At 37.7% G+C, this 27560-nt stretch overlaps 1 protein-coding gene and 1 long non-coding RNA gene across 2 annotated transcripts in view; one reads left to right on the top strand and one right to left on the bottom strand.

Moving 5' to 3' along the window:
- hdac8 (histone deacetylase 8) overlaps positions 1–21776 on the bottom strand; it is a 40653-nt gene extending 18877 nt beyond the window's left edge. The window contains exons 1-9 of the mRNA XM_062444867.1: positions 21573–21776; positions 20841–20893; positions 18347–18477; positions 16392–16533; positions 15946–16058; positions 15694–15771; positions 15485–15593; positions 12769–12941; positions 10183–10277 (exon numbers count right to left, since the gene is read on the bottom strand). Of these exons, the coding sequence (XP_062300851.1) occupies positions 10183–10277; positions 12769–12941; positions 15485–15593; positions 15694–15771; positions 15946–16058; positions 16392–16533; positions 18347–18477; positions 20841–20893; positions 21573–21686 (1008 nt within the window). The 5' untranslated portion in view covers positions 21687–21776. The remainder of the gene's footprint in view (positions 1–10182; positions 10278–12768; positions 12942–15484; positions 15594–15693; positions 15772–15945; positions 16059–16391; positions 16534–18346; positions 18478–20840; positions 20894–21572) is intronic.
- Positions 21777–24812: 3036 nt separating this feature from the next.
- Positions 24813–25603, top strand: LOC134005945 (uncharacterized). Its single transcript, XR_009927899.1, has 3 exons — positions 24813–24845; positions 25118–25177; positions 25334–25603. It is a non-coding gene; the product is annotated as an uncharacterized LOC134005945 (long non-coding RNA).
- The last annotated feature ends 1957 nt before the right edge of the window (positions 25604–27560 follow it).

Below are 27560 nucleotides of genomic sequence, written 5' to 3'. Positions count from 1 at the left end.
ACCAAATCACAACAGAAGTCATCTAAAGGCACTTCTCACATAGAGCAGGTTTAGATTGTACTCTTCTATCCATGTGTGTAGACAGTAACATAGAAGATACTTTCAAATTTAAAGGATCCCCAAATATTAAGACTTCACTTGCTATCTGAGGCCGTTTAACGTTAGACTCCTTTTGGGAGAAAATGATAGCACCTGTTAGCTCTTTAACAGCTGTGGTCGATGGGCAATAACACGTATTCCTCCACTTGTTTCTCTTTTTCTTATCGCTAGGAAAGCTGCAAAGACTTATCACTTCTCTTGTTTCATTTTAACTTGAAATTACAACCAAGAGCAGCACAGTCGCCTTTTGAATTGAATCAATTTTACGTCATCAACTCAGAGTTCACTGGTGGCCTCAGTATGTCAAAATATGTATTAAACTTTATGGGTTTTTAGTTTCTAACAACGTATTTTAGTTGGAGCGGGTAATTATAGCATATTTAGTTTTCATAGTCAGGTTTCCTTTTAATGAATTCCTAGTTATTAAGTTATTCCCAGTTCTACATGTCGCACCTGTTCCAGTTTAGACCACATTATCAATATCCCAACCTTTAGGAAACCTTAATTTGATCCTTTTTTTTTAAACAATAAGAAGTGATGTAAGCCATTTAGCAATTTAAAATGTGCTTAAGTGTGTGAACTTGGAAGCCAACTGGTTAAGATGAACGCCATATGGGCCTAGTTATTAATTAAAGTCTTGGTTTTGGGTAAATAAAACCTCGTTTCTAACCTAAACACCATATAACTGCACTTGTTTCCTGTCATGTCTTAACTGTTAATATCTAATAAAAGCCTTAAATTCCCCCCAAAAATATATATATAAAAAGAAGTGTGTAAAAGTGATGTTAGTTAACATGGAAACATGGAAAATTAGGTGATTTTGAATCCGTCTGCTATCACTGCTTCGTTCTACAGATGACCTCGGTTATAACAATAAATGGAGAAAAAGGGAAAGAAGTGAAATTGGACTGGTAACAAAAGGAGAGAAAAAAGTTCAAATGGGCCTCGCCTTATAGGATAATAAAAAGCGATGATCCAATCTTCTAGGATGAAGTCTGTCCTTGAACTTGAAACACAAACAGACATTAAAAAAGATGCAGCAGAGACTCAGGAAGGGAAACACGACAGGAAACTAACTCTTTCAGCTCACTGCCGGTGAATCCCAACACTCACTCACCACTTTCCCTGTCGTCATTATCAGTAAAGTCATATTTCACCTAACAATAATAAATGTATGGAAGTATTAATTCAATAAGCTTCTGTGCTGCATATTTCTGTGTCATTTTTTTTTTTTTTTTTTTTTGGTAAACAGACAAATCTTTTTTCCGAGGTCTTAACACATACACAGTATTCCCCCGGTGACGTTTCCGGTGATTGAGCCTGTGACTCTGGGAGCCGACACATCGCTGACGGCAGCGAGGGGCAGGACAGGAAGTGGCTGCAGACAGGAAAAGAGGAAGTAGGAAGTAAAGAGGCGGGACGCTTCCCTGCTGCCAATCTGGGACCAGAAATGTCCTCCCTTCCTGTGTGAGTCTGTGACGGACACCCTTTTTTTTTTTTTTTGCTTGCACTAGAGGTGAAGGAAATTAACATGTCAGATAACAGTCTGCACTACGAGACAATGTAGCATGTAATCAGTCAAGTTATGAACGAGCAGTTCTTTAATTGTTTAACCTCAGGGGCGACGAGATAGTCTGCAAGCTAGATAGATTTCAGACTAGCTTCATTTCTATGATAAGTGTTGGCAATATGATCTCATTGGGTTGGTTTTTATGGAGGCTATCCATGTTATAATTAAATTGAACAACATGTAAGGAAGTATTTCTGATCAGGGACCTTTTAAAACCTTAAAAAAGCCTCAATTGTAGTTCTTTAACCGTTTGTATAACCTCATTGGTGACTAAATAGTCTGCAAGTAAGATATATCCCATGCTAGCTTCATTTCTATGATAAGTGTTGGTAAAATCATCTCATTAGGTTGATTTTTGTAGTAGCTATGCATGTATTTAGTAAATTAGTTAGTAGTTAGGAAATAGTAATAGTATTTTTGATCAGGGACCTTGTGAAATCTTAAAAAAGGCCTCAATTGTAGTTCTTTAAACAATTGTATAACCTCATTGGTGGAGAGATAGTCTGCAAGTAAGATATATCCCAAACTAGCTTCATTTATAACAAAGGTTGGCAAAAAGATCTCATTAGGTTGATTTTTATGGTGGCTATGCATGTAATAATTCAATTAAACAACATGTAAGGAAGTATTTTTGATCAGGGACCTTTTGAAACCTTAGAAATACCTTGGTTGCATGTCTCAAGCCTACATTATGTGCTCCTCTCTGCTATGTGCTGTCCAGTAAAGCTTAGATGACCATTTTGGGGTCATAGATCCAACATAAAAGACGTTAAATAATGCTTTTGCTAAGTGGTTCTTTGTTATATTTCTAACGCCGGTGGTTCCAGATATCACTGCCTGCTCCGGTCTTTGCTGTTTTTTTAACTGTAGACAAGATATGAATGAGGGGGATGTTATCATTGGCGAGCTGTGGTTACCTACAAAGCCCGTCTGCTGCCTAGACAATGACATGTACCTCCTTCATAGAGGCGTATTCAGTTACAGATCAAGGAGTTGAAGCCTTTTAAGACTAGAGAAACTGGTTCTCGTTGGAGGTTAATGGTGTTTAATCAAATCTGAATCCAGTGTCCGATCCGACTCCTTTCAAATCCTTAAGCTTTCGACAATTTGGAGAAAGCTTAAAATCAAGTAGTGACATTAAAATTCAGATAGATTTAGATAAGCAGCTACCTATACATTAGTCTTTGCTAGTGAAAATAAGACAGCAGAGATATAAGAGTTGATATTAGAGATTCTTTATACTCTGAGCTCAGCAAATCCAGGTTATTGTACCAACTTGGAACCAGATCAACAATTTCGAGCTATAAAAAAAAGCCAAATAACCATCAAATGTTGACATTAAAACAATGAAAATTCAAGTTTTGTCAGATAGATTTAGATAAACTGCTCTCTATGCAATGGTCTTTGTTATCACAAATAAGATAGAGGAGATACAAGAGTTGATATTAGAGATTCTTTATACTGTGAGCTCAGCAAATCCAGGTTATTGTACCAACTTGGAACCGGATCAACAATTTTAAGTTACAAAAAAACAAGCTAAAAAAATCAAATATTGACATTAAAACCACCAAAATTCAAGCTTTGTAAGATAGATTTGGATAAGCAGCTATATAAACATTGGGGTTTTGCCAGTGGAAATAAGAAAAAGGAGATAAAAGAGTTGATATAGGAGATTCTTTATACTGTGAGCTCAGCAAATCCAGGTTATTCTACCAACTTGGAACCAGATCAACAATTTAGAGCGAAACAACAAGCTAAAAATCAAATATTGACATTAAAACAACTAAAATTCAAGCTTTGCCAGATAGATTTAGATAGATGGCTATCGTACATTGCTTTTTTGTGAGTAAAAATAAGAAAAAAGGAATAAAAGAGTTGATATTTGGTGATTCTTATTACTCTGAGCTCAGCAAAATCAACTTGGAACCAGATCCAAACTATAACCCTGACATCTCGCTGGATGTGGCAGTCAGCTAAATGCCTAAAAATTGCCAACTAGCAAATCCAGGTGCCAGTTTCCGGCTTGAGGAATATTTGTGGCATACATGTGCTTTGAGGGCATCGCGGTGGAGACAGGAAAGAGAGGAGCGACAGAGTGAGGGGAAGGTACAGTGTGTGACAAAGGATATGAGCTGGATTCACACCAGCAACACTGTGAGTACATGGTGTGTGTGTGTGTGTGTGTGTGTGTGTGTGTGTGTGTGTGTGTGTGTGTGTGTGTGTGTGTGTGTGTGTGTGTGTGTGTGTGTGTGTGTGTGTGTGTGTGTGTGTTGGCTCGCTGAGGCAGCAGGGCAGCCGCAGGAAGTTTGGATATGTGGTTTGTTTTTAATCGGAGCCGCACGGCTGGGAGGAACTCAGCTGCTGGGAAACAGCCGAAAACAGAATTAGACAAGAGGAGGGTTTTTTTGGAGGGGGGGAGGTGTGTGTGTGTGTGTGTGTGTGTGTGTGTGTGTGGGGGGGGGGGGGGCTGTGTTGTGCAGGTTGAATTATTGAAGAAGGGCAGATGGACAGCTCAAACTGTTTACCAATTACTTCTTTGTAAACATCACAGCTGCATGGAAAACTACCATCTAGACCAGTTAGAGTTAGACCAGGGGTGTCAAACTCATTTTAGTTCAGGGGCCACAGACAACCCAATCTGATCTCAAGAGGGCCAGATAACTAAAACCATGATATAATATATATATGTATTATAACTTTATTATAATAATCTATTTATAAAACAGATGAACAACCTGAGCTGTCTTAAGAAAAATGATTTAAACAATATTATATCTCAGTTTTTTGCAGATTATTTTGCACAGAAGCTGCTGATTGACATTTTGCACAATGTTTAATATGTAAATGTTTTAAATATGACCACACTATGTAGCTACTGTAGCTGTATGTTTGGCTCTCCTGGTCCAAAATCTGACAAGCTGCCAAAGAAAAAGGCACTAAAATAATAAATCTCTGCAAATCACTACTAATAATAGAATCTGGGAAAGCTGCAGTGATTATTAAGTACTTAGTTAGCATATTACCATGCTGATGTTTAGGATGTAATATATGAAACTCTCACTTATTAATATGTGACCAGTTAGCTTATTAACATGGAAAAGGTGAATGTTACATTTATGAATAAGCTAATTAACAAATGACAAGTTAACATACAAATAAGGCAAAAATTCAGCATTTAATATTTATCATCGGAGCTTATTAGCATGCTAACTGTGGCTAAAACTTTGAATCTGTATTAGCGCTAATATTCATATTCACCTAGGTTTCTCTGATTAAAAGGAACAGAGTGCTGGGTGGATGAGTTTTGGTTTCAAATGTGCCGAAACCAAACTCATTTCTTTCATTGAGAAGCAGCTCTGGCAGCGCTGAGCTCATGTTTCTACGTGGTGTCGTCGTGCACTTCTGCATGTTTCTCAATGTGGAACGGTGTAATCCTTCCAAAATTAAATGTATTTCACAGAATGAGCTCTTTGAAGTTCTTTCCTACCGCAAGTCACCACACTGTTGTTGTAGCATTTCTTTTCTGTTTCTGTTTCTGTTATTTTCTGGTGAGCTGTATTTCTGAAGTAGACATTGTGTCACCCTAACCCTCATTGCATTTCTTTTTTTGATTTGAAATAAATCTAAAAGTTAAGTTCATAAAGTAACTTTCTTTCCATTTGTTTGATTCCCAGTCAAGATACACTGGTAAGAACTGTGTTATATTGTTAATATGGACTTAAAACTGTTGTGAAATGCAAAATAGCAGATTTTAAACATAAATAAAACTATTGAAATTAAGCAATTAATCGTCCAGGGTTGAATACATGACTACGTTTATTTACATTTACCTAATATGTGGAATCAGACCTTTAATCTGTTAGAAAAGTAAAACTAATGTTCTTTTTTTTAAGTTAGCGTATTATACATGAATGGGTCACCTGACTGGCAGGAGGTTGTTTCTTAATCAAGTAAAGCTAGTCTCTGTAAAATCTTGATGAAAGAGATACAAGATGTTGGTTAAGACAGCAGGCATGGCCACAAATAGTTAGTCAAATTAGATTAAATGCTTTCAGGTTCACCAGAAAGTTAAAGTTTACGACATCAGGAAAGTTACGTCACTGCCATCTCTTGTTAACCGTGCAATTATACTTCAAGCAGGATGAAAATCACCTCAAAAATGTTTCGGATATTTGAGGGATTCCAAAGATTCCCTGAGTTACAGTGTCAGCTATTTATGATGAAGAATTTGAAGGTATGAGATGCAGCAGTCATTGATCAGGTAGTAAAGCTTTAAGAGTCGACAGAAAGTTAAGATTTAAAACATCAGAAACGTTAAGTTACATCACTGCATGGTTCGAAAATCTCCCCCTAAATGTTTTGGATATTTGAGGGATTTCCCAGAATCCCTGCAAGCTATTTATGACAGAATCTGAAGATCAAAGTCATATGAAATGCTCGGAAAAATTAAATTAATTACATTTTCTCTCCAAAAACACAAAGTGGGTTATCGGGACAATCCCCGTGTCCTCCTAATCCAAGTCACTAACTAACCTTTGACCTCTGTGTCTATTCTTAGCAGGCGAGTCACACGCAGATTTTTGGCTCCGTCGCTGTCACACAATGGGGGGTCAGTCAGGATAAGCTAACCGCTAACACACAATACGAGTGGACGGGGAGGGTTAATGACTTTTAACCTGGCAGCTCGACTCCTGGTTTGAACTACAAAAGACACTTTTACTTGTGTTTTTCTAAGATATTGGAGTAGAATAACTGTGACAGGAGCGGGGGCATTGTGAGGGTTATCTGCACTGTAATATTTTGTCTGGTAATCAGTGAATGTTACAGCGCTATTGTTGATATGACTGGCCGACTCTGACTGATGTTTGTTTTTTAAAAGTATTATTTCTAATCAGTTAGTCCAGGGGAGGTTTTTACATGCCAAAAAATATGAACATTCATCCTCTTGTGGGTACTGTGAGATTTATTTTGTTAGAAATAAAAAACGTTTAAGAAAATATCCAAACCAACACACGTTTGTTTGGATTGATATTAGCGAGATTTGAGAAGATAAAACAAACTCGGTGTCTAATAGTAGCTGAAACAAGATGATATAATGCTTATTTTTTCCTTTTGACTGACGTTTGTTAGTTAAGTCCACATTTGAGTTGCAGTAACATCTTTATTTTAGCTCTATTTTAGTCTTTTAACAGAGTATCTGCACATTTAAGAACAAATGTAATGACTTTTAAGAACCTTTTAATACATCTTTAAGAAAGAAATACCATTGCTGAGTTATATAATAATGTAAAAGCAGGATTTTACTGTTGTAGTGAGTTGAAATGGAGCTCATTTTAAAATCATTTATAGGCTATAGGACTGAAACTAATGATTAGTTTCATCATAGTTCAAACTGCTGATTATTTTTTACTTTAATTAATAAGTTGATTGGTCGGTTTATGTAAAATAATCAGAAAAAAAAGATAAATAACTTAAACAGAACAAATATAACTACGCTAAAAATCCAATTTAATGCCTTAATTCCAGACATTTTAAGACATTTTTAGATCTTGACTATCAAAAACTATCCACAGGGCCCCTGTTTAACTAAATTAAAACACTTAACTTAATGCAGCTTCATAAACTGATAGTTTGCAAGTTGTTCCGCCCATTTAACTCTGATATTTCATGCAATTTCGCCACAATAATGTAATAAAACGGGCATTATCTGCCTGTAATAAATGTGTGTATTCATGTGGTTTTGTCTACAGTACAGCAGAGAGGCAGACACACACACACACACACACACACACACACACACACACACACACACACACACACACACACTGAGAGGGGGCACAAAGGTAGTTTTTGTTCCCCGTGTCGCTGGAACTTCAGCTTTGCTTGGTCATCATGGATAAATGCCCCTCTTATCGAGCACAACGGGCACAGACAGAGCCACGAACACACACACACACACACACACACACACACACACACACACACACACACACACACACACACACACACACACACACACACACACACAGCTACAGAGTTGTATAGTGCTACCACTTTAGAAGCAGATACTTTTAAAATAAAATTACACTGCTTACTAAATTGGAAACCAATATTGGAGTCAGGAAAAGCCAGTTAGAGTTGTTGTTTCTCACATTTTTCATTTCTGTACACTTGTTTTGTGTGTGTGTGTGTGTGTGTGCACGTGTGTGTGTGTGTCTCCTCGTCCTCATCATCATCTGTGGCAGCTGCCGGCACTGATAGTTGCTTTGTTTTCAGTGAGTGCTTCTTAATGAGGTCAAAGGCCATTTAGGGCCATTGGACGCTGATGAGGAGAAACAAGAAGTACCTTCATCACGGTCGGAACACACACACACACACACACACACGGACACACACACACACGGACACGGACACACGGACACACACACACAGGCACTCACAGCTATTCATTACATTTGACCAAGACAAGGTCCAAAAATCAGTTGCTGGAGAAAGGGACTCATTGTGTGTGTGTGTGTGTGTGTGTGTGTGTGTGTGTGTGTGTGTGTGTGTGTGTGTGTGTGTGTGTGTGTGTGTGTGTGTGTGTGTGTGTGTGTGTGTGTGTGTATAAGAGCAGATGAGAGAGAGGCAGATGGGTCGACTGATTTCTATTTAGAATAGAGGTCGTCTCTATTTGATTTATCAGTTAGCGTAATGAGAAGATGAACATGAGCAGTCACACGTCTTTACTTTCACAAACAGAAAATTACGGAGACTTTTTTTTTTCTTCTTTCTCTCTCGCTTAAAAAAGTGAAATCAGGACTCTCTCACAACAACTCCATATAGGTATGTTTATCTGATTACTGCCAAAAAAAAACACATTATGTTCCAGTTAAGTGTGTTTACGTGGTTCACGGTGACCTGATTGGGGTTTTTTTAAGCAGTAATGAGAAGATTACATGTTGTGTTTGATAATCAGGTTAATGCCCAGAAGGGTTGGTGGTGACCTAAAGGAAACAACTTACATCATAAAACATGACAAACTAAATGCAGAGACTCTTCTGATGTCTTGATTTTCATGATGATTATAAGTGTATTTATTTTGCTGTCATCCCCGTCTCTCTATATAACTATAACATCTCTCATGTAATATCAATGTAATATCTGTCATATCATAATGAATATCAGGGCTGCAATTTAGGATTATTTCTATTATAGCCAATTATTGTTATTGTACAAAATGATAACTACAATAACTTTGATTATTGTTTCCCAAAGACACAGATACAACATCAGACCATAACCTAAAGATCATCAGTTTACTACCAAAAAAAAGGATTTAAGAAGCTGTTGATTGACTGATGGTTGTAGCTTTAAAGAATATTATATAATATTTTTTTTGCTAGTCACAAATAAAAAAAATGTAAAAAAGTCATTTGATTCGACAGAATGGAGAAATCCTTTTAAAAAATGTTATCCAAACTTTCACTTTCTAGCTTTCTGTGGAGCTTTTGTAATCTGCAAATGAAACTAGCTCAGTTTGTCATGTGACCAAAGTCCCGTTTTTAGTTGGCATGACGACGCCTCAGCATGTTAAATTAGCTTAAAAAAGGCTGTTCTAATCAAGAGCTAATGGCTTATTTTTTATTATAATAATGTCAATACTAATTTGGTCCATATTGTCCAACATAAAGCTTTGACTGATATAACTAAGCAGTGATTCAAGCAACACTCAGCTCATAAATAATAACTTTTAGATCTGATTTGAAGTTTAAGTTTCATGCAACAGAAAGTTCATTAAACCAACTAATTTCACTGATTATTAACAAAAATGTGGGGTAATAAACACCTAAAGGATTATTTCTTTAATTAAGAGTCAATATGGAACCAATTTATAACAAAATGAGTCTTTGTTTCTCCTCTTTGATAATGACTCACTCCTGTATGTATAAAAACTCACCTTACTTCTGAGCCAGTGTTACATGAGCCAGACAGAGAGGAATTGTCAACACTACACACACACACACACACACACACACACACACACACACACACACACACACACACACACACACACACACACACACACACACACACACACACACACACACACACACACACACACACACACACACAGTCTGATTCACCTGAGGACAAACCCCTTTATTGAGAAGCAGTCAGCCATCTTTGATTAGATGGAGTGACTCAGCAGGCAGTGAACACAAGGGGGTGTGTTTGTGTTTTTTTTTTAATGTGTATGTGTGTGTGTGTGTGTGTGTGTGTGTGTGTGTGTGTGTGTGTGTGTGTGTGTGTGTGTGTGTGTGTGTGTGTGATTTCGTGTGACAGTACAATGAATGAGTGCATTTGTGTTCATGTGGGAATATGTAAAAGTGTGTGACTGGCTGTGTGTGTGTGTGTGTGTGTGTGTGTGTGTGTGTGTGTGTGTGTGTGTGTGTGTGTGTGTGTGTGTGTGTGTGTGTGTGTGTGTGTGTGTGTGTGTGTGTGTGTGTGTGTGTGTGTGTGCGTAGTCATACCTCGTGGTCTGGTATCTCAGAGGAAAGAGTCTTTCCCAGCACCGCCGCCGTCAGGTAGGTCCAGCAGCGAGCCGTGTTGGCCAGGTTATAACCTCCTGGTGAGAGAAGAGAGGGAGCGAGACACAAGGGCCGTTATTTTCTGCTTACATCCTGCGTATATGTCACATGTTAAAAGGTCCCCAAATCCGAACCTGCTGACTTAAAATCTCTACCCCAAATGTTACTAGCTCCTTAACTTTACCTTAAATCTGTCGGATTGTGTTTTATTTAAATGTAACTAGTGAGAAAAAGGAGGTTAGGGTGAAGAGAAAGGTGAAAGAGCTCACACAAGGCTGTCTGAATGTTTACTGTATGTCTAATAACTAACTTGTCAGTGCTATATAATGCATATTTTGTTGATGACTACAATAAAAATGATTATTCAGAGACATCAAAGATACACGGTCGCCCATAAAGTTGGAATAATTTTGTTTTCAGACACATTCCTCTTTTTATTTTCTATTTATACACATCAGTAATCACCTTTGACCAGGTATAATGAGATTGATCAATACAATTTTGAGAATATTTACACTTTATTTATCAAGAATACATCACATTGTCACAATCATTTCATGGAAAGAGGTAAAAAATATTCTATTCCAACTTTATGGGCGACCGTGTACATCGGTATCGGTGGTTTTACCGTCCGATATGAAGATCAACTCTGAAGAGTCGCTGTATAATGTTTGTTTGGGGTTTTCTTTAATGGATTTTTTGTATTGCTTGTATTTTATTATATTGATGTGAGGTTTTTTCTTTTTCATTATTAATTATAAAAACATCTGAATAATAATATACTGTCTGATATGTGCCGATATTTAGTTTTAAAGATATATACGCTACATTTTGTGAATATTTAATCCTCTTATTCTAATTTCTAAGTTTAACATATACATATTAAACACACAGTGAGGTTTACTGTTTCAGAGCACTGATGTCATTTTTATATGATGTCAAAATGTTATAAAAAGTTTATTCTTAAACTGTAAAATAATAATAGACTCCATTACATATCTTTGTCACAAGTGTTTGGTAACAACATTTTGTGGGTGATGTTCTAGATTATCAGCCAATGTATTGATATAGAAAAAAGTGTATTCCCTAATATTGGTATTGGCATCGACCCTAATGATTACTGTTCATCAGCCTAACCCTCCTGCGATAGTCTCTGTCTACGTGATAGAGCATGTGACTGCCTTCCTACAGCTAAACATATCTATATTAATAAGGAGATGGACACTTGTTGTTCTCTACCTCGGTTAAGACTTCCATCCTTTATGTGATGTTTGAACCTTTGGTGTCTGTTTTGACCCGATGCAGCATTATTTTACTTGTATGTAGCCAAAATATGTGTGGAAAGAATCCCAACCTCAAGATTGGTTCTGTACCGTTAAAATTGCCTGTTCATGTTTATGAATGGCAATAAAGTTACAGTTGTGTTTTCAATTGTTTTTCTTCCACAATAAAACCAAGAAAAACATCCTTACACTGCCAAAACTCCTCCGTCCTGTCCTCTCTGGCTCTCTTTAGTAACTTAATACAGCTGACTCACAACTGATTTGTTCTTAATGACATATTTTCTCTTCTTCTGTTGTCAGTCAACAGAAGAAGGATAAACAAAAGTGACTGAAACTTTGACTGATGGTAATTTCTGCGCTGCTCCACCGAGACATCGATCAAATCAGACTTTTTGTGATGACAGAGTCTTGACATAATAAACTGAAATAAAGCTTATTGAGCTCAGCTGTGTGTCTTTTTGGTTTTGGTTGTTTTACTTTACTAGCGAGTTGACAGGACAGAGACAGCGATCGAGGGGCTAAAACATGGGAAAAAATAGTCCTCCGCTGGAAACTGGGGATATTTGTTGTTACATGGATGACTTAAAATCAGTTATTTGGGTGTGTGAGTGTTTCAAAGTTAACCTGCTTTATGGGGACAAAGTCAAAATCATCGACTCATCATAAAAAACCGGGAAAAAACAAAAATAAACAGTAAAAGTCATAAAATGTACTGATGTTCTTCTCACAAACACAAAAAAAAGAAGATAAATACAAAGAGATCGAGTGAAGGGTGAAGAGGATGGACTCGAGTTGGATCAAGAGAATGACATAAAAAATAAAAAAATAAAAAGAAGAGAGAGAGAGAAAGAGGGATATAGCAGAGAGAAAGTATGTAGGACAGAGAGGGAGGGAGAGAAAGGAAGAGAGGTGGGATTGTAGTTGAGTAAAATGGCTTCATTGTGTTGTATAATTAGTAGCTATCATCTGGCCAAGGGCTGAGGGGTCTGGAACAGAGCGCGGTGTGTGTGTGTGTGTGTGTGTGTGTGTATGGATGATGGATAAGTGTGTGTGTGTGTGTGAGAAATTGCGCACAAGGGAGTGAATCACTGAGATTTAAAGCAAAGACACACACAGACAAAAAAAAGCACATGGTACATCATCAGCCTCTCATCGGGTGTCTTTTAAGTATATTGTGTGTGTGTGTGTGTGTGTGTGTGTGTGTGTGTGTGTGTGTGTGTGTGTGTGTGTGTCAGAGCATACACACCTCCTCCCAGCAGCAGTGTAGGTAGCTGCCACTGCAGGACGTGCTGCAGACACTTGCCGACCCCCACTGGGGTCATGTTGAAGGAGCACATGGGGTCGCCCGCCATGGTGTCGGCACCCAGCTGCATCACCACCGCCTCCGGGTTGAACTGCGCCCGCACTTCCTGCATCACACTTCAAAAGAAAAGAAAAGAGAGAGAGGGAGAGCAGGAAGCTTATTATATATTCTCATAATATCAGTATGTTTATGTTTACGTATATTATCAGTAATCAGTCAGAGGTCAACATGACTTTAGTTTACTATCATATATGAAGAGAGACAGACCAATGTATATGGGTTTACTGATATTATGCATGTTTTAAAGAAAATAAAACCCTGGGTGGGCAAGTTTTAAAAAAACTAATAATAATAATAATAATAATTTGAATGCAAATCATTGTTATATGCTGCCTTCTCATGTTTTATGCTCTATTTTAGTCTAGCTATTTGTTTTATTTCTATTTTTCTTGTATTTTTATCTTTTTTAAAATTCTGTTTTAATGTTTCCAAATTTTACAGTTCAATTGTTCTTTAATCCCTTTTTTATTATAATTAGGTATTCTTTTTTTAATTGTATGTTTTTTATGCTGCCAATTCTTTAAAAGTTAAATCATCAGATATTTATATTTTATATAAAGCATATTAAGTTGCCCCTGTGTATGAACTGTGTTATATAAATAAAGCTGCCTTGCCTACTATTGGTCGATATTGTCCTATCACAGATATATCAGTATCGGTATATATGTTGTCTGATATGCACCGATACTTTTTTAAGTTATATAGGCAGCATTTTATGTAGATGCATCCTTTTGCTTAATTCAATTAATTAGTGTGCCCAAAAAAAGCCACTTCCTGTTGTAAAGAAATTACTTGAACGGAGATAAAATGATTAAATCGTGTGTCTCTTCTTTGTGAATGGAGCGAATGGATCCTGATAGGGAAATGAGTCATTTCATGGGGGTTGTGACGCTCATTTACAGACGTCTCTTTCACTGTATCTAATTATACGCCACAAATTAGCTTCAAAGCCTAGCGTTGTTTCCTATAAGCACTTCTCTTTATATGTCCTTAAGCAGCTTCTACAGTCTTTAAGGTACATTAAAATACACTTCTAGTAATACAAACTAGTTGGTAAAACTCATATATTGCTTTTAAAATTACATGTTTTTAGTCAATTTCACATTTTCAGAAGTTTTTCTTAGTGCTAATTTAGGAAATTGTTGTTTTATTATAAAGACATTTAGTATGACACAGGTGTATATTGGTTTAAGTGCTTGATTGACAGCTGAATCGGCCAATTACACTCCACCGAAATGATTGACTGGCTGTCTTCACGCTCTACCCAGGCTTATTATCCTTTTCTAATATGTAGATTTTCTGGATTTAGTAAAGCCATCATAGTTTATAACTTAATTTCACAAAGTCTGATAAAGCTGCAGTGTGTAGTTTGCTTTTAAAATTGCGGAAAGTATTTTGTTTCACTTTTTTCCCCAGACGTTTTTTTTGGTGGTGATTTAGGAAATTGTGGTAAATGTCCCTTTAAAGTCATCTTAGTGTGAATTTTAGGGGTTTTCTGATGAGCACTGCACAGATATGGAAACTGAAATTTCAAGCTATCTCTTAGAAGTAACATATTTGCACTTTGCAGTCCGTTCAGACTGGGAGGGAAAAACCCTTCAGCTTAACATAAGTTAAAGTTCATGACTCCATTGTTTGAAGGAATCCCCCCCGTCCGCCCCACAGCTGAGGAATCCTTGAGAAAAGATGCTGAAACTCCGTCGGCTTCGAGGCTGCTGCTCTGTAGCTGAACCTGACCTTTTGATCTGTACGGAGGGGATGTGGTCAGGACAGGGAAGGGAAATTTTAAAATGTCTCCTCCAGGGATGTTTGAGGGAAAAAATACATTGAAACGTGCATCCGAGTTGTACTGTATAGTAATATTTCTCTCTCTCTCTCTCGCTCTCTCTCTCCCCCTCTCTCTCTCTCTCTCTCTCTCTCTCTCTCTCTCTCCTCTCTCTCTCTCTCTCTCTCTCTCTCTCTCTCTCTCTCTCTCTCTCTCTCTCTCTCTCTCTCTCTCTCTCTCTCTCTCTCTCTCTCTCTCTCTCTCTCTCTCTCTCTCTCTCTCTCTCTCTCTCTCTCTAAATGAAAATTTTTTGCATGGGATCACGTGTGAATGGGAGCAGGGATCGATATTCAGAGGGAATCTGTAACACCAATTTTCCATCTCAAGACCTACGAATAAAAGCGGGAACATTGCAGGAACAAGCATGTAAAGCGACCCAATCATATTTGAATCCACGATTTGTTTACAGTTGTTTTTGACAACGCTTTCATTGGTGATGTAATCAGTAACCAGCAATACAAGTAAAGAAGCTCTTTTTTTCAAGGTTTTTTGGAGCCAGAGTGGTTGGCATCCATAAATGTTGCATTATCGCCACCTGCTGGATCGTCTTGTGCCCCTTTTATTCCAGCATTGGCATAGCATGTGTGAAAAGGTGTAAGACGGAAATGTTCCTGCATGTATTAATAGTGAAGATGTTGTAGCAATTTACCTGGATCTATGTGTGAAAGAGGCTTGTGTGTGTGTGTGTGTGTGTGTGTGTGTGTGTGTGTGTGTGTGTGTGTGTGTGTGTGTGTGTGTGTGTGTGTGTGTGTGTGTGTGTGTGTGTGTGTTTACCTGGTAAAAACCTGGTAGTATCTGTCATCCTTGATGCCGTCCTCCAGAGGTACGTTGATGGCGTACCAGCGGCCTTTACCCAGCCCAGTGTCTGTCAGGTCACCCGTACCTGTATATATATATACACACACACACACACACACACAGTTATCTTTACACTGTGCTATATATGGTGTCATATTTTGTCTCAAATGTCTGCGGTGACCGACCCGGGAAGAATCCAGGAGAAAACTTGTGGAAAGAGACTGTCATGACTTTGGATGTGAAGCTGAAGGCGTCCTCCACACCTGCAAAAACAGAAAGGATCAATACAGAAGAGGGTGTTAAACACTGAATTTCAGACCAATTTAAGAGAGAAGTTCATGCAAACAGAAGCTTATTTTAAAGGAAACTCTCTGTCATCTAAAGTCACTACAGTTTCTATTCTACAGGCTCTCTGGGTTTTTTGTTTATTTGCATACCGTCTCCGTGATGCAGGTCGACGTCCACATACAGGACTCGCTCGTATTTCTCCCTCAGTTTGAGGATTCCCAACACAGCGTCGTTCACGTAGCAGAAGCCCGACGCCTCGTCCCTAGAGGAGAGAGAGAGAGAGAGAGAGAAATGAAAAAGGATCTAAGAAAACAAAACATTCTGTAGATAAGCGGTCAGTTTATGTAGCTCCTCATAATTACATTACTTTAAACGGATTCATTTTATTCCCCAAAGCTTCCATTTATTATGTTATAGTTGTATAAACTGGACTTGGTCATGAAATACATTGGAGACAGTGCAATATTTAACTTGTAGTAACTGTAACTGTAGTCCAGCATCTTACCTTACCTTTCCTTTAGATAACATTAATAGTAACTTCAGGACTATACATGTTTGAATATGCTGCTTTTATCTGTGCGAAACGACGTCTTACTTCTTGGCGTGGTGCCAGCCTCCCGCCCAGTTAATGGCCACTTCACACTTCTTGTCCAGCAGGCACTGGGCTCCCGTCAGTGTGGCGCCTCCTACTGCTGCTGCGTAGTCATATATCCCCTCCACCACCGGACAGTCGTAACCTGGGAGGAATGACATGGAAAAATAATCATTAAAAAAAAAGAAAAAAAATCCATCTCATAAAAAGGCCAAAGCCCACAATGCTGGCTTAAACTGGTTTTATTGTGTCTAAAATAAAAGTGAAAAGTTCAGCAGTAAGATATGTAATAATCCAATAAATATGCTCGGTGGCGGTATCTGTGAGGGGTTATTTCCATATTTTAGTGCAAAAAGCTGCTCTTTTAGTGAGGGATTATAATTTTATGATGAGGGGGACTTGTGCGGTAATAATGAAAAATGTATTTCTTTCCTAAATTGTTTGAAAAGTATTTTTGATTTGGCATTTTATTCCCACTTCTTGAACCTCAGTGCCCCTGTTAAAAAAGAGGATATAAAACTGATGGGCTGTGACTGTGGGGAGAGATAAGCAGAAAGTACAAGAAGGGATAGAAATGGAAAAAGCATTATAAACAGAAGAATGAAAAACAGAAAAAGGTCTTTTGGGGAAAAAAAGGAGAGGCGGAGAGCTGAGACAAAAGACACAATACAAGAAAGAAAGTACCTAAGGGAGGACAGGAACGAAGGAGGGGAATGAATGCGATGTATTGGACTCGGAAAGATAAATTGAAAGAGGCGAAGGACAGAAAAAGGAATCTGGAAATCCAGGAAAAGGTGGAGCAGAGAGAGCGAGCGAGAGAAAGAGAGAGAGAGAGAGAGAGAGAGAGAGAGAGGTGTGTGTGTGTGGAGAAGACAAAAGGAGGAAGCGACAGAGGGATGAGCCGAGGACAATGAAGAAGAGCAAGAGGTTGTAAGAGAGGGCGAAAGGAGAGAAAGGAGGGAGTGGGAGATATAGATATGGAAATGAAAACAAGAAGAAGAAGAAGGGAGCGAACAAGTCTAAAGTTAGAAACATCTAGAAACAACAAACCATGGATGAATCTTTTCTGACAGCATCCCACCCTGCTGGGGTCAAATTTGGTTCGCAGACAACGTGACGACAAAGTGATGATGTAGATGATATTTTTAATTCAGAGGAATTTAGAAACTAATCTGCCTCCTCAGAAAAAAAGAGGGTAAAATTACATTTAAGTAGATTAAAAAAAAACTTTAAAGTTACACTGAACAGCAGCTTTTTAAATCTGGTGTTTTAGCTCCATCTAGTGTCCATAAAGGTGAACTGTAGGTCAATTTTAACATATTCCCTACCTACAGTATCTAATTTTCTATTTAAATCCCTCTATATTAATTAAATGAGAAGGTTTATAAGGTTTTAAAACAATTAAAACTTAATGAGCTACTTCTCTACTTTTGCTTGTTGTTGATTCCATATATATTTATTATCATTCTATAAAAATGTTATCTTCTTATCCGATTTTGTTGTCTTTTAATCTAGTTTTTAGGTTAGCTTTTCTTAAACTTTATCTCTTTTATTTCATTTTACTTAAGTTTTGTCTTTTTAATCTATTTTAACCTACTTTTTTACTCTTTTAATACATATTTTCTCTTATTTTTGCATTTTTTCCCTCATTTACCTTACTTTATTCAAAATGTCTGAACATTTTTTATCATCCTTATTTTTTCTTGCATGCATTGGTGTCAGTTTTTGTCTTTTTATTTGTACTTTGTTTTAATTCATTTTCTTATCTATGATATCACTTCTGTCTTATTATAGGCTTGTAAATCAACTGTGAATCACTTTGAACTACATTATTATGTATGAAAAATACTATATAAGTAAAGTTTGATTGATATGATATTCAGGCACAAGCAGGCAGGTTTTAAGTGGACAGGTAGGTTTTATTTTGGTCATGAAAAGTTATTCCCGGCATTTCTCACCCAGGCCGTAGTCGACTGACTGAGGGTCGTCGTTGTCTCCGTCCTCGCTGATCTTCTGAAGATGCTCCAGGTACGAGTCTGTGTGGAACTTGGCCATATCCTCAATGGTAGCTGCACGAGGTTTCACCAGGCTGGAGAAAAGGGGAAAAACAATATTTATCAATCAGAATTATACTTTACTAGCAAAGTATGGTTACACTTAGAAGGAATTTGACTCTGGTTTAGTGGCTCTAAATGTACTTAGTATATACAGCCCGTTCAGATATACAGTAGTGGGTTAAATATATTGCAGATTTTGTATTTTACACTTAAAAAAGTAAATATAATTTGTAGGTGCAGTGGGTGTTGTAGTGTTTCAGGGTTACTGAACAGAGCCAAAGTGTGTTAACGCTCATAAAAGTGATGGTTAGGGGTAAGAAACTGTTCTTGAGTCTGGTGGTTTTGGTGTACATTGATCTGTAGCTTCTACCAGAGAGAAGTTGGAACAGGTTACATTGAGGCTGTCGGTGCCCGTTTCCTGATTCTGGAGGTGTCCAGGTCTTAGACACCGATAATCTTTTCTGCAGACCTGACTATCGGTTGTAGTCCAGAGACCAGATTTAATGACAGCAGTGTAGAATTGGATCAGCAGCTCCTGAGATAGGTTGTATTTCCTGAGCTAGAGCAGGAAGTAGATCCTCTGCTGGGACCTTTTTTGATAGTTAGATGTTGTTGGTATGTTTTTCATGTCTGTCTTCCACATCTGGAACACAGCATGGTCAGTGGATCATGTTCTGGCGCCGAACTTTCTAACATTACCAGAATACTACTTGGCAGGGCCCCATATGCATAGATCATATTCTGTTTAGGTTACTTCTTACATATCTCACATGCCAGCAAGACTATATATGCTGTTCCCTCTCGGTCGTCGAGTATCATCACAATTGTATTTATCTTGCATGCTGTCTGATGATCCGGGCCCACATTGAACGTATATTAAGAAATAACTCCTGATATGCCTCGTCTTCGTATCTTCAAGATCATCACGGAAGCATCTACTCTCATTGATGTTGGACTTCAAGTTCAGGTCCTGGGTGGGAGATTGTAGATCCAAGAAACCTGAAGGATTTCTACTGACAGGTGGAGGTGGGCACAATGAGCTGGTTGAGTTTGGTGAGGAGGAATTCTAGGATGACGGTGATAAAGGCCGAGCTCAAGTCCATGAACAGGGTCCTTGTTTATGTCCCTGGGGAGTCGAGGTGTTGCAGGATGTAGTGCAGTCCCATGTTGACTGTATCATCCACTGAGGGTCAACACCAGTCTCTCAAAGAATTCATGACCACAGGCATCAGGGCAACAGGACTGTAGTCTTTGGGGACCAGGACAATTGTGGAGTGTTTGAAGCAGGAGGGAACTTCACACAGTTGTAGTACAAGATTTATTTGGCAGGGACAGTACACATCAATCAACATTGTAGTTTACAACGCAATGTAAATGTGACAGAGTTAGCCAAGAAGCTAGTTTTCATCTGTAGTCTTCAGGCAGCTCCATTGACCTGTTGAGGGTCCATGTGGAGATGGAGGGGAACACATCGTCTGGGCCTGGTGCCGTCCTCATATCCTATCTCTGAAGAGCCGACACACATCCTCATCACAGACCGTCAGTGCTGGTTCGGGAGTCAAATGATGTCTTAATTGGGGCATGTGAGGGTTGTGAAAGTGTGGCTGATCAAACCTTCAGTAAAACACATTCAGGTTTTCGGAGTTGAGGGTTCACTGCAGTGTGGGAGGAGGAGGGTTTCCGGTTATTAGTGACGTCCTGCAGATTTCTCCACACTGATGCAGGATCATTAGCTGAAAACCTGTTTTTCAGCTTTCTTAATGTAAGTCTTTTGTTAATCTGCTTACACAAGTACTTGTTGCATAAGTAGTGGCAAAGTAACCTAAATAAATAAGAATGAATGTAACAACTGCAGCTTGTTAATGGGGGACAATTACCTTGGTGATGCTTTCTGAGTGAGAAAAATGTCACCTCATTGTTTAACACTAACCTAATTTTTAAAAAACTGTAAGTGAAAGGTGAATAAGAAAGTAAAGTTCTTCCTTCAAAGCCATTTCAGTCACTTCAAAATAGGCTTTATTTTGTCCTTAAGGGCTTAAAAAAACCTTCATAGTTGAACATATACATTAAAACACAACACTAGCCTATATAACACTGTGTAATAAAGAGTAAAAACATCCATATTGGTATATACAATCAACTAGACATAATAAATGTTGTGCAATAAACAAAATACTGTCCAAGTAAACACAAAGAGGGGATTTAATGCTAATAAAAAGACTGTAAATGTGGCAGATATCCACTTGATATGACTAACTCAGACTGCTGAAGCCTCATATAAGCTCTACATTAACTTTTAAATGTATTATTTTTGAACTAAATGACTGAATTTTGCCCCTCCATCATTTCCATTGAAAGCACATTTTTAATGCGATCTTTTAATAGTCTTACCTACCTCATATGTTTAAGCAGTCCGTACGCCTCTATCAGTGAGTGGACCATACTCGCCTGGAAAAAGGAGTAAAAGATACAAACTCATTCATTAAAATATAGTCTAAATAAAAGGGTTCCCTTCCCACACATTTTAACCATTGCATTTTCTAAACTTTTCCATAATATTTTACCCCATTTCCCTGATTTCATTTAAGTAGTTTAACAAAGGGTCCTCCCCCAGAAAACTTTGAACAGGGTAGATGTTATTTCCTGTATTTTGGTGCAGTTGTTTTTACACTTTGATCTCACTAAATGATGGGTGCATTTTGCAATTACATCCCAGAGGAAGTGTTTGGCCCAAGATCACAAATTAGAAGATATCATATTAATCTATTTTTGTCATGGTAAAAGTGTTTTTCCAAAAAACATTTTCAGGTCTAATTTCATAACTCTTCCAGGAATTTCATGACCGTGGGAACCCTGAAATAATGAAGTTTTATTACAGCAAACAGAGGTGGTAAAGTAGATAAACTCATGCATTAAAATATGGTGTAAATAGTGAAGTATATTACAGTATGCATGTAGGTAAGGTAGATAAACTCATGCTTAAAAATACAGTGTAAATAATGAAGTATATTACAGTGTGCATGTAGATAAGGTAGATAAACTCACGCATTAAAATATAATGTAAATAATGAAGTATATTACAGTATGCAACATGTAGATAAATGCTCCTCATTCAATCCAAACTCACCCGATTTGGTACTTTGGATAAAGAGTCGCAAGTGTTGATGTATTCCCGACTATACACATAGGCGACTCTCCTTTTACTGCAGCTGTCATCATCACTGTCTCCTTGGCAACTCATTTACGATGGATAAAATGTAGATAATTTAGCTTGAAAAACCATAAAATTAAAAACACTAAAGAGGAAAAAAAGATGAGCTGCTGCTGCTTCTTCTCTCTGGTGTCACACCGTCAACACTCCGCCGGTAAAAGGTGAACAATGAGTGTTTTTATATTCCTAAATCGACCAACAGCTATTTTTTATAATTTAATTACGATAAAAACGTAATACAAAATATATAAAAACGTACTTTTATTGTGTTATCTGCTTTGAAAAAAAGGACGTTTCGACGTTTCCTTGACAACAGTTAAAGTAGAAGGCAGCTTATCAACGGTCACTCAACGTTCCTCGCGCGAACCTTTATAAAAGAGGGACGCGTTCGAAGCAGAGAGCATTCTGGGATTTCTTGTAGTCCTTTTGGCCTTTTTTGTAGGCCAATGAGCTTTTCTTTCGTTATTCCCTTTTTTATATTGTTATTGTATGGCTTATATATGGTGTTTTACTTCATTTTATTGTCATAATGTATTTATATTTATTTTATATTATTTAATTTATGCTGTATGTAATGGTTTACTTACGCTTCTTGTCATTACATGTATTTATGTGTTTATTGTTTTATATGTTCATCTCCATATTTATCACTATATATATTTATATCTCTTTTATATCCAAAGTTTGTTCTTTTTGTAGTATTCTAGGCCTATCAGTTTAACATTAGTTTATTTATTTTATTTGGGTCTTATTTGTGTAAAAGTGTGGTTATTTCTTCAAGGGCTAAAGTAAATGTTTTAACTGAGATAAAATGACAAATAAGAAAATGAGGATTGCTGATATAATTCAGACTTTATATGGAAAATGTGCTGGTTAATGATGAATATTAATTAATTATTGGTTTAATTATCTCAATTATACCATTATAATTCAAAGTTACATGGACTTATGAATGATAACATATTGGCTGCAACTAAATTAAAGTCTGTACATGAAAAATGAATCAATACAAATGTTAGTTTTAGATACTCTTAGCAATAAGACAACTAAGAGATTGTGACAGTTAAAGACCAGAGGAGGCAGAACATGTGACATTAAAATTTTGGAATTTGTCATTTGACACTGAAGCTTGTTAAATGATTAACTGCAGATTTCACTTTTGCTGAAACATGTTTAAACACTAGAAGCTGCTTTAAAATATTTTGTTTTCATTTTGGAGAAAGTTTCACTTTTATAGCAACATCACTCACAGTTTAATCACATTCACTGGTGATATTTAGATTATTAGTGCTGACCTGCTCGTCTTTTATTACCTGTACACCTTCAGAGTCAGAAAACAGACAGAGAAAAATCACTGTGGACCCTTCGCACCCTCAACTCAACCTGTTCCAACTTCTCCCCACTAGGTGGTGCTTCAGAGCCCTGTTCACCAAAACCAGCAGACACAGGAGCAGTTTCTTCTCCCGCATTGTCACACTTATAAACTGGCTGTGGCAAAGTCTCCCACACAGCTCTCTCCCTTTTCATACATGGTAACACAAGTTTAAGGGTTCAAAAGTAAATGGAAACTTTCTTGGGTGTAATTTCAATGTTAGATCAGCACACAAGAGCTCACAGGTGAAGTTGTCTGTCAATATGAAGAGTGAACATGAGACTGTACATGTGAAAAAGATAATAATGAGGCCAAAAAAAGATATCTAATATCAGAGATATAAGATATCAGAGATAGGTGGTTTGGCAAAATCAACATGTGGGCTCATTCTTTAAAGAAAGCAGGGGCTAACTATAAAACTACAAAATGACAAATGAGCTGATGGACTGAGGAGCTTTTATGACTGTACAGTGAGTCAAGAATAAAGGTGTGCAAGTTTCCTCTTCGATGATCAAGAGAAGACTTCATGACCAGAACTTCAGAGGGTTCGGCTCAAGATACAAACTGCTGGTAAGACTTAAAATCAGAAACATACAAGTATTTTATTTTATATTTATTAATGTCTGAACACAGTGGTTTAATGAACTGAAGTGTTTGTTGCTCACTTTCTGTTGAAAGGTAAAACAGTTCTGTTTGAACAACAACTACACTTACATGTTTACATGTGTTTATAATTAAAAATAAATTGTAACCTTTTCAACTCCTTCCAAGATGGACAAAAAGACACAAAGAGTCATAAAAACTTCTCTCATATAAATAACCATTTATTTACAATATGTACACATGATAAACTGTACTGTTACATTTTGGTAACATTTCACCTTTAATAGATGAGATATTTCTAACAGGAGTTGGAGCTGTTCACTAACACAATAAGCAGCAGGGACAGTCCTCATGAGTCATGAGTGACTGTCAGACGGTTGTGTTGTCTGGAAACAGTCTTCAACAGCTCAGACTGAACTTCATCATGCAGGTCAGCTGGCAGCATGAAGCTCAGCGGTCTCTGAAAGCTCTCAATAAGCCACTAACAGCTGAATCTGAGACTATCACACAGGTGACGTCTTCACTCACATAAAACTGGTTAATGTAGCTTTTAACGAAGCAACAGGACGACAAGTCACGTGACAAGAAATCAAGGCAGACACACAAATCAGAAGGTGACTGTTTGATGTCTTGTCTTTGTATAAAAGCTCAAGGTAATTTTAAAAATGTGTTTTCCCAAAACCTTGACTATTTCTGCTATTTTTTACATTAAATGTGGCATACCTGAGACAGTGATAGTATTATTCACACTGACTAGTTATTACAGTGACAACTTACTACTGCAGTGATTTAACACAAATCCATAGTGATATGAACATGTATCAGGTCAGGTTGGATGTGCAAACAAAAATCAGTTTCTTGTACACAGAAAGTAAAAAGATACAGTGACTTCTATACTTCTATTATGCTCCATCCATGTTTTCTAACTTATGTTCCACTGCCTGATCTCTCCCATCAGGATTAGAACAAAGTCTGAAGGCAAAGCAGAGTCGAGCACAGATAGAGAATACAGCTGCTCTGAGGACCCCAACTTCCCCGACTCGGTTTGGGCTGATCAACAGCTGCTGTAAAGGACAGAAAAATAACAATAATTGTACTTGTATTCCACAATTTCTGTTATCCAAACATTCAACTCTCCTACTTGTGACACTTCACACTGTTCATGTCCAAAATTTAAATCTGGACTGTTTGGGTTTGAACTTGTTGATGTTTGTGTCCCAGGGCTCTCAAGTTTTGACGACAACGACTTATTTTCCGAATTTACCCGGCAACAATAAATACTATTTTCTGATTGGCTGGTAGGTTGCTAACTCGCTAACTTGGGACAACTATGAATGCCTCGCTGTTCATTTCTGTATATAATGTATTAGTTTCAGTGCGGTGGGATCGGTGGGATTTATCACTTCTCAGCGTGAGACATGACAGGTGTGGCGTGTGAACTGCTTGAAATGCGTGTGTCTCACGGTCAATGCATGAGACTTGAGAGGTTGACATACAGCATATTTTTAACAATACAGTGTCTGCTGAGTGCAACCACACTCATAAAGTTTAGCAGTCCAGTCTGTACATCACTGATAACATGCATTAAAAAGGCTTTCTGAGTTTTACTGAATCATCTTACCAGTGACATTGAGGTGGCATCTGTCAGAGCCCAAACCATCATTTGTTTTCACTGAACATATGTGCAAACCCGAGTCTTCAGTCCTGAGTCTGGAAACATGAAGTCTGATTCGTCCTTCTCTGAGGGCGTCTTTGTCACACTGAACTCGTCCTGCAAACTGTCCAACCTGAGACTCTGGGAGCTCAACACCCTCACGTACATAATACAGGACTGAGAGCTTGTGATCAGTGAACAGTCTACAGTAGATGTTCAGTGAGGTGGAGGAACTGTCAGGTTTGGTTGTAAACATCCATTCCAGTGTGATGTTGTGGTTCTCCTCTGCCTGATAAGAGGTCTGTGTCACGTTCACAACAAATGTTCCTGTTGAGGAGACAGAGAGGGAAAGTGTTTAAAAATACACCAGTAAAAAGGTCATGCTTGATACCAATAATAAATACAATCTAAGCAATTATTGAATATAGACCATCTTCCCAACTGTAATGAAGAGTTTCTACTGGCTGTAATAGTTCTGTCGATGCTTTCACTGATATATTTTACAACTAAAGTCATCAAATCATTTGACTTGTCTCTTTTTGGATGATGAAGTGAGGATGTAAACTAACCAGAGACACGGGAGGTCAGGCTGATGAGCAGAAGGATCCTGCAGATCATCTTCTCCCTGTGAGAGGAGACAGAGGAGAGGAGTCATGAACACATGAGGTCAAAGTTCAGTCATCACAGGTGTGAGAAGAAAAATCCACAACATCAAACCTCGATTCTCATGTCAGAAACAATGTGGACTACAACTACAGACACATTGGTCATTTCTATTGTATATATTTAACATGTAGTTTATTTCCGTCACAAGATAGCGCCAAATATCTTTTTTCAACGGTGAAAGTGAAACTAACAAATCCATACAAATAATCCACTTATAATTGTTTTCAGAGCGGAAGGTCCCCTGTACTCCGAATGTCAAATGTTTGTGGTGTGTCCGTTCTAGTTTCTTTGCTTTTTTGATCTACTGTCAATCAGGTCATCCTTCACCATTTTTTGTTGTTGTTTAAAATGTGTCTCTTGCTGACAGACAGACTCTTCCTTATGTTAATTGTATCCATAATAAAAGTTAATGGGGGAAATAACAGATGATGAAATGAAAAATCTTTCTAATAAATAAATAAAGTTGTTTATGGTTATTTTGTTGATCAGATGAACAATTAACAGATGTTTAACTAGATGGTGAATCAGAAAACAAAATATATGCTAACACTTTGGAGTGACACGCTTGACTTTATTCTGTAATTTGTGTCCACTTCAGAGTCAAACTGCACTGATGTATCAGATTAGTCTGATCAGCAGCCAAGCAATAAATAAAAGGGGTATGCCGGCAGGTAAAAGACTTCTGTGGAGGCTGCCCTCGTGTATTCTCCCTCAAAACTCAGAGATCTTCGAAGCCGAAATAACAGAATTGGGACGTCCTTTACAATAGCGTTTTGTATTAACCTCTAGCTAAGGCGAGGAGCGAGAAGACACTACTTCTCATTCTCAATTAAGAGAATGAGAAGTAGCCGACCCATATTGTCGTGTGTTGGGGATAGCCGGGCTGAGTTCCCAGCATACACAGTGATTAGTGCTGCTGTTCTCTACTAACTATACAATAGTAGTTTAAAGTTTGCCGTAACAGAAAAAGGCTTGTTGCACTGTAGTCACGTAAACTGTCAAAGCATTATACTTATTATATATTGGCCAATACTTGCTAAAAGGACATACGAAGTCTCATACGTCAGATCCTGAGAGTAGTCGCGGCATTATGCACATGTCTCTGTGGACGTGACCATCATGTCGGCATGCCAGCATCTTCTCACATGCTTTGATGTTAACCAGTAATACAAATTATGTTGCAGCAAATGTAAACGTACAACTGTGAATCCTTATATCCGTATCGCATTTTATGCCAGACTTGTGTACACCTTTCTTGAATTCGCATCATCGGAAGAACTCGATATATTATTATAACAAATACCAACAATAGTTCAAAAAGTGAGGGCTAGTGTCAAAAATAATAAAATAGTAGACTATCCGTATTATTTCACCCCAGTGAAGTTAAAAAGGTGAGTTTTTAAACAAAGATGCACAGTGGTGGAAAGAAAGCAGTAGTTCATTAACATGAGATTTTTCATGCAAGACTTTTACTAATAACTGAGTATATTTTACATTGATGTAGCTACTGGTACTTTTACTTAACAAAGATGTGAATAGTTCTTCCACCACTGATGATGGGATATATAAACCGTCCATATGAAGTCTTACCGTTAGTGTTTGTTTAATT

This window comes from Scomber scombrus, chromosome 23, assembly GCF_963691925.1.
Source record: "Scomber scombrus chromosome 23, fScoSco1.1, whole genome shotgun sequence".
In the NCBI taxonomy this organism is placed as follows: domain Eukaryota; kingdom Metazoa; phylum Chordata; class Actinopteri; order Scombriformes; family Scombridae; genus Scomber; species Scomber scombrus.
The sequence above is the reverse complement of the archived record's forward strand: the minus strand, read 5'-3'. Positions and strand labels throughout refer to the sequence as shown.